The following is an 8,672-nucleotide window of genomic DNA, read 5'->3' on the forward strand; positions in this document are numbered from 1 at the left end:
ATATATATATATATATATATATATATATATATATATAAGATGATCTTCTGCATAATTTCTGTTTACCAAATTTTCCTCATGAGTATTGGTCAAACTGAGGCAACAGTACAAGATACCCAAATTGACATGCAGCAGGACCGAACCTAGATCCACATGGTTGGGAAAAAGATTTCGTAACCACACAGCCATGTCCATATCCAATTACTTGAAACACTTACATGTCACAGCTCATATCATCTTTAGAATTAAAAAACTGACAACACTTGAAATACTTGGTAAGTACAATTCAGACTACTTGAATATTATGGTATTTACTATCTTCCACACATAGTGAATATTTCCTTTTTCCTCACTTCGTAATACCTTAGTCTTAATCCCAGACAGTGTCACTTATGGAGTGATTTAAATTTATATTTTCTTTAGTAGTTCTTGGATTCCTTATAACAATGAGATGCAACCCTTCTCACCATATGACATTCACCAACAGCACACCTGATGCATCCCACCACCTCGTTTTTTTTTTTAAAAGACTTATTCACTGTTCACTTCTTGTGCATATTCTATGTACTATTCATGAACTTTTGGTTACCTTTTATGATGAGTTGTAGTGCAGCTGAGCACTGTATTCAGTAAGTTCATTATTACCTCTGCCTTACTGAAGGTGGAGGTATTGTTTTCAGTTGTGTTTGTTTGTTTGTTTGTCCGTGGACAAGATATCTCAAGAACCGTTGGATGGATTCAGATAAAACTTTCAGGGATGTTTGGCCTCGTGACCGGCACGAACTGATTAGATTTTGGGATCGATCCAGTATGGGACAAGGATTCTGGATTATGTTTCGTTTTTTTTTACTTAGTTTTTGAGAGCGGTCGGGTTCATTTTTAGTATTCTCGTTTGTAAGAACAGTCGAGTTTATTTCAGATATTCTCATTTTAAAAATAATCTCTGGCTAATTGTTGAGACAACACTAGTGTTGCCTTGGTGGAGGTTTGTGCTCTCTGAGTGCTCTTGTTATAAGTATTATTATTATAATACTTGTGAGAACACATGGCCTAGTGGTTAGGATGTTGCACTCACAATTGTGGTTTCAATTCGTAGACAAGGTGGTGTGTTGTGTTCTTGAGTAAAAACACTTCATCTCATGTCACTCTGCGATCACCCGACACGTGGTACACCAAGCACCTGTTCGGGCAATGTCGATAGTGTGAGCTACAGTACATAAATTTGATCGCTATAAACAAATCATTTGCGCAGGTCGTTCTGCAAAAGCTGAACACTCACACATCGTCTTCGACGGGAGAGTTCATTATTATGCTAGAAATTGAATGGACTGAGTTTAATCAATGCATCCATCTTTTCTGCCTACTATTCCAGGGAGGGTTGTGGGGACAGAGTCCTCAGGCACCTTCTCCATAAGGTCCTCTCAGAAGCCACCATTATTACACTTTCCAATTCCCAATCACTAACAGTTGTTCCCTGCTGGACTTGATTAGGGGTACTGAGACAATCATCCATTGTGCTCCCACCCAACACCTTCCAGAACAAATTGCAGGCTTATTGCAATATATTTTCCAAACAGATCCCTCTTCTAGAACAATCAAAATACACAAGAAAAAAACCTGTTATGAACATGATATACTAAACTAGATAAAAATTTTAATACAGGAATTCCACAGAGAGAAACTTACCAATGAGAAAAGAGTCCGGTAATAGCCATTTGGCCTTCCCAGCAGTCACTGCGATCATATTTACAATTGCGGCCACCACAAAACAAAGCACATTGGTTCTTCAACGAAATTAAGCCCTGAGCCTGTTCTGTCAGGACACTATATTGAGGGTTAGGAATGCTGGCTGAAATGATAAAATAATATTGATGATAATCATGAGGAGTCCATTAAAAACAGTTAAAATATGACATGTAAATTAATGTATTTATGCAGATCACATTAACCATTAACAAATAAATTCTAATTTATATAACATATCTATTCATTCTTAACACATTCTGGCAGATTCAAATGTAACCATCTGGTCACTTTTGTTTTTTATCAATGGAAAACATCACCTCCTTTTAGATGACATGTTCAAAACCATACGGTTTACTGGTGTGAGGGGACTTCGAAACACTAGTGTTTCAACCTTATAGTATGTCTCATCAGTCAAAGTTATTCTGTCAGACTGATGAATCAGACAAAAGCACGAGCTCTTGTTTATAGGGATCAGCAAGTTATTTGCTGATGCAAGCTGATTTCTGCTAAACAGATAATAAATGCATGCAGAACATTGAGGATCAAAACAATGATATACCTATACATTATTAATTCTGGCAGGTTTGAACATGAATATCCTGATCTCTGTTGTATTTCATCTTCAGAGAATATCTCTCTTTAGACGATGTGTGTTCATAATACATGCAATTTGTTTACTTTTGTTTACTCATTGATCTGCAAGTCACTTTGAATGAAGAGACACATCATAAGGTCAAAATAACCGTGTCACAAAGTAAAAAAGTCCCTTATGTCAATGAATTGTGTGTGTTCATGCATAACACACATTGTTTGAAGGAAGGAGGTATTCTCCAATGACAAAAAACAACAGCAATCAGCATATTTATGTTTGAATTGTATTAAAAAGGAACAGATACATTCTCATTTAGATTCTTGATGTTCTGCATTCACCTCATGAATTATGATCTGGCAGACATCAGCATGCATCAGCAAATAATTTGTTTGCAGCTTTCTATAAACAAGAGGTACTACTCCCATTTAGATTCACTGATTTAGGGATAGCTTTGGCAGAAAAGACACAATAAGATTGAAATGCCTCAAACTCAAAATTCCCTTACACCAACGAACCATGTCTACCTATATTGTCATAAGGGAGGAGATATTCTTTAAAGGCAAAATGTAACAGTGATCAGCAGATTCACAAATGAATCTGCCAGACTGTTTTGAGAGTGATAAATAAGTTATCATTTAGATTCTTGCTGTTCTGCATACACCACAAATTATTATCTGTCTGGCAAACATTAGTATACATCAGCAAATAATTTATTTGATGATTTCCATAAACAAGAGCCAGTACTCTTGTTAGTTTCATTGATCTAGGGGTAGCTTTGACTGAGAAGACACACAATATGGTTGAAACACTACATTGTCTCAAAGTCGTCATCGGAAGACCAGAGATGTTCACTAAAGACAGAATACAATAGTGATCAGCACATTCATTTTTGAATCTCTCAAAATGTGTTCAAAATGAATAGATACATCATTGTTTAGACTCTCACTGTTTTACGTAGATCCCCTGAATTGTAATTTATAAATGTATGGAAGGGACATAATTCAGCATTCACCAATTGAATTTATTTAATGGTGCTGCCAACCACACAATAGGTGAAATAGATGAAACAACTGAATGATAGCATAATTTACAGTAAACCATTTGGTTGCTGCTTTTAAAGGGTTCATCTATTCATGGGTTATTGAGTGTTAGTCAACACCGTAGGCTCCAGTACTTGACTTGTACTTTATTTCATCAACCCTGGAAGGTTGAGCTGAAACAAACATAGCAAAGCATTTTCCTGATGTTCTAATGATTCTGTTAGATAGAAATTCTTTGATTTAGCAGAGTTCACTTTATATTAGCTTAAAATAGAGTCAAATACTTCATTTATTTTCAAAACATTGGATGTGATATTTACAATAGTATCAACAAGTCATATAACCATATCTTTATTCTTTCACTTTGGAATACAGAGGTATGGAATTATAGAATTTTTCTCTTTTCCAAAACTTCCTAAAGGAAAGCTAGATTATAAGACAGCTCATCTGACAAACTAATGACATTCGAATCTTTGCCTTCTTTTGTCACCCCTTTGTTATGGGGAAACAGGTTAAGGGTTGGTGACAGGAAGGGTACCCAACCATAGAAAAATCTCTCAACAAATTCTGACTGATTCATGCAAACATGGAAAAGTGGACATTAAAACTATGATGATGATGATGAAATGAAAATATTATCTTTATAATATATATCAAAATATAATTTATAAATTGATATTTAAAAAGTATATTTATATATATCATATATATTAAAAATGTTATTTTTATAATATATATCTTTATATTATTTTTATTAACATGTCTTTATAATATATTGGTTTCAAATTTTGGTACAAGGCCAGAAAGTTCAGGGGAGGGGGTAAGTCAATTACATCGACCCCAGTGTTCAACTGGTACTTATTTTATTGACCCCGAAAGGATGAAAGCAAAGTCGACCTCGGTGGAATTTGAACTCAGAAAGTAAGGACAGATGAAATACCACTGAGCATTTTGCCTGGTGTGCTAATGATTCTACCAATATATTATTTATATTAAAATGTTATCTTTATAATAGATATTAAAATGTAAATGAAATGTTACCAAAATTTCACAATTAAAATTTAAATATTAGAATAAGAAATATAAAAAAAAGCAAAAAACAAGAAAATGTTATATACCCGCTACAGCCTCATTGAACTCCCAGAGAAAAGTATCATCTTTTTCATTATGTCCTTCCTCCAGTTCGGAATTCATTTCAATACTTAAAGAAGAAAAGATAGAAAGAAATGTAAAACACAGACTTATAAATTAAATTCCATGTTGTCTTTCTGTCATATTGTCTCTTAAAATCCTCTCATGGCTTAGAATGAACTTTTCTGTAACTGTACATTGATAACTCTAGATATGGTCGTGTTGGACTAATAACAGGCTTTTTTTAAACTCAGTATGTTTGGTTGGTTTCAATAGTAACACAAAAACATCTGATAAAAAAAAACCAAAAAAAAAAACCAGCAATAATATTCCTGACCCTCTTTGCTGTTACTAGGAATATTACCACCTACAGACTGTGGTGGTTATTTCTTAGTGATGTAAACAACAACATAACAGAATTCACTTTAAAGAGCAACATGAATAATTAATCAAAGTGAATAAGAGAAAGAGAGAGAGAGAAACAATAGGATTGTATACAACTGAATCTCATGCTTCACAACAACAGATCATGTTTGAACACATTCTTACATCATTATCAATTAACATCTGTCTTCTGGCATAGATTGGCTGGTTTGAGAGGATCTGATAAATCAAAGGACTGTGTTGAGCTCCAGTTTCTCTGCTTTGGCATGTTTTTCTTTTATGGTTCAATGCCCTTCTTAACACCAACCAGTTTACTGAAAGTATTGAGTGCCTTTTTCATGCCACTGGCACAAGTGAAGTTACCAAGTAACTTGCAAAACAAGACAACAACCTTTGAGCTGAGTGGGGTTGTAATAGAGAGTGAGATGGTTTTGTGCCAGGCGTTGAGAAGTTAAAGTTTGATACGAGTGTCAGCTGAAAAGTTCATAGGCTGACCAAAATTCTCTCATAAAATGTGACCAAATAAGGTTTATTTTTCAACATAGTCTCCCTTGCAACCAACACACTTCTTCCATCAGTGTTGCAGTGCTTGGATCCCATTGGTGAAGATGCTTCCATCATGTTGATCGAAAAAACCCATCAGAAGTAGATATGACATCATCATGACTATGATACTGGTTATCATTTTGAGGAACAGATGATAGTAAGATGGAGGCCAAATCAGGAGAATCTGGAGGTTGATCAACTAGTTCAAAGCCATAGTCATGCACAGAAGCCATTGAAACCAAAGAATTGCGTGCTGGTCCATTGTCCTGATGAAACAAGACCCCTTTTGTCAGTTTTCCTGGGCATTTGATCTTCATAGCCTTTCATAACTGCCTCAGCAAGTTGACATAGTAGTACTCTCTACTGATGGTGAAGCCTTTTTGAAGATAGTCAATAAACACAGTGCCATTTGCATCCCAAAAAACTGAGGCCATTGCCTTCCCTGCAGATGAAACAACCTTGGCCTTCTTTGGAGCTTTGGTGATGAGGGGTATTTCCACTGCATGGATTGCCTCTTTGTCTCTTGCTCAAAGTGATAAACCCAATACTCATGGTTACCCCAGCTAAAAAGAGAGAAAAGAGATGGTAGTGATGGGGCATCAGGGCATACACCCAAAGTATAAGAATGTGAAAATGAGAGAGGATACAGACAGAGGATTGAAAGTGGTGGGTGAGTAGATAAGTTTGTGAGAGTATGAAAGGAATGTGGTTAGAGATGCAGTTCCAAGATCTAGTTCTTACTGTCGGGAACACAATCAAGTAAACTATCCTAAAATAAAATTTGTAGTCATTACTCTGTGTAACAGAAGTATTTTTTTTTTTGCCTTTGGTCAGTAAAGTGTTATTTCCTAATTGTTTCTATCAAGAAATCAAAGGAAATGACCATTATTCCCTTCAAACTTTGTTTTTGTGACCTGGACATCAATGTTTTAAAACTGACCCATTTTCCATTACATTTCAGACAGACTCAGGACTGAGTTGCTGAAGTAGAATTTTCTAGTACTTTTTAGAAGTTTCTAAAAGTTTCAAGAATGGCAGTATAAATACAAGGCTCGTAAGCTCAACAGTTCAGTTTACTTCTAGCTGTCCAAGTGGAGACAAGTTTTAGGAAAGCAAAGCTTGAAGGAAATATCAGCCATTTTTTATGCTTTCTAGGGATAAGCAAATAGGAAATAACAGTCACTACCCAAGGACAAAAATTGTGTTACACAATGTTGGATCACAATGAATGTGCTTGCAACTCAATGGAGATCCTTTAACCATTAAAAACTAAACTAATATGACAGGCTGTTTAAAAGGGAGAATATGATAAATTCATGGATATGGTGAGTAGCCCTTTCATTAGTTTATTTTCTTTTACTATCTTACATCAATTCTTTTTTAAGTGAGTATGATATATTTTATTAGAATAGATTGTTTTCACATCTGGATGATTACCCGACTACAAAAATACTCAACAGTGAAGTCGGAATTCAACTTGTTGTTATTTGTGCAAAATATGGATATGACAATATCTATTTATTTACTGCTTTCACTGTATTGAAGTTTTAGTAATTATTCTTATACAATTTAATAATTATACTCACATCTAAGGTAGTGAGGTGGTATAATTGTTAGCATGCTGGAAAAAATGCTTATTGGCATTTTGTCTGTCTTTACGTTCTGAGTTCAAACTCTATGGAGTTCAACTCTGCCTTTCATCTTTCCAGGGTCAATAAAATAAGTATCATTTCATCAATTGATTTATTCCCTCAAACGAAATTGTTGGCCTTGTACCAAAATTTGAAACCAATACTTACACTCATCAAGAAAACACCTTTACACTCCACTCCCTACATATGAGCCCTCATAGTTACTCCAGATGGTAGGCATGGCTATCACCAAAGACCTCTCCTGGAGAAAGCACATCCTTAACATAAATAGAACTACATTCCAATGACTGACCCTTCTCTTCAAGGTCAGACAATAATTCAGTAACTAACGATTGCTGACACAAGGTTCACAATGGAATGTTACTCCAATATTTGGGATGATGCTGCTATTATTGAACACACATGTCCAGGAAAGGATCATTCAACTGACTGATATAAAATTACTCACAGACAAGCTCCAGGCTCCTGACCCCACTTTTACCACAATATCCTTAACCCACAAAGAGAGACTCACTTGCATTTTCTCTCAGACTGATTTTTAGAGAACAACGTATTAAAATATAGTCAATACTTTCTGTGACTGACATAATTTATTTACATAATGATCCAAAATTGAGACTGGTGGCCTGACAATTTTTTTTCTTTTTCATTACTTGTTGGATTTTGAAAGTGCCCATGACTTTTGAAATTCTTCCTCAACTTGTGAGACAAATTGTATTAATGTTTAACTTAAACTGTTACAAGTTGACCCCTGTAAGGAACAAAGAGGAGATTTCAGAAGGATGATGTTCTAGAGAAGGAAGGAAGGAATGGGAACAGTGATTAGTACAGGGTCTGGGGTGTTGGACACAACATGGGTGATGAGAGGTGACAAGACAAGTGGATCAGGGATGCCCGAGTGGAGGTAGTACAAAAACTGTCAACATCAAAGAACAGAGGTCATTACAGTATTGACAGAAATGGCAATAAGGGGAAAAAAGACAGAGATGGTGGAGATGAGATGCCAGAGCAAACTAATGTTAAATAGTGAGTTCATATATTTATTTTTTCATGCAAAGTAAAGCAAAAGCAAAACTATGTCTTGTTGACTTGTGTGGTAAAATGACAGTGCTGGACTGATGTAAATGAGATAATCCAGCATCTTAATCTCAAAGTCAGGATCATTCCTGTAATGCCATCAAGTAATTACATCAACAACATAATCAAACCCAGTACAGCAATGAATTCCGGGTAGAGGTAGGGGTCCACCAAGGTTCCGTCCTCAGCCCCCTATTATTTACCATAGTCCTCCAGGCAATCACAGAGGAGTTCAAGACAGGTTGCCCCTGGGAGCTCCTCTATGCTGATGACCTTGCCCTAATTGCGGAGTCACTATCAGAACTAGAGGAGAAGTTTCAGGTGTGGAAGCAAGGTCTAGAATTGAAGGGCCTTAGAGTCAACCTAGCTAAAACCAAAATCCTAATAAGTAGGAAGGTAGATAAAACACAAACCCCTTCAGGTAGATGGCCCTGCTCAGTATGTAGAAAAGGAGTAGGTAGTAACTCTATAAGATGTACCCGGTGCAAGCTATGGACACATAAG

The 8,672-nt window shown here is 35.8% G+C and overlaps 1 protein-coding gene across 3 annotated transcripts in view; it reads right to left on the reverse strand.

Annotated features, from left to right (window-relative positions):
* The window catches only part of LOC106867990 (protein tyrosine phosphatase domain-containing protein 1), a 69,386-nt gene that overhangs the window by 47,081 nt on the left and 13,633 nt on the right, over nt 1-8,672 (reverse strand). For 2 of the 3 annotated variants that reach the window (XM_014913076.2, XM_052970638.1), the window contains exons 2-3: nt 4,497-4,579; nt 1,687-1,849 (exon numbers count right to left, since the gene is read on the reverse strand). In XM_014913076.2, the coding sequence (XP_014768562.1) occupies nt 1,687-1,849; nt 4,497-4,572 (239 nt within the window). In that variant the 5' untranslated portion in view covers nt 4,573-4,579. The remainder of the gene's footprint in view (nt 1-1,686; nt 1,850-4,496; nt 4,580-8,672) is intronic. The other variant, XM_014913077.2, reaches the window with a different exon arrangement.

The sequence above is a fragment of the Octopus bimaculoides genome, chromosome 9, assembly GCF_001194135.2.
Source record: "Octopus bimaculoides isolate UCB-OBI-ISO-001 chromosome 9, ASM119413v2, whole genome shotgun sequence".
Classification (NCBI taxonomy): domain Eukaryota; kingdom Metazoa; phylum Mollusca; class Cephalopoda; order Octopoda; family Octopodidae; genus Octopus; species Octopus bimaculoides.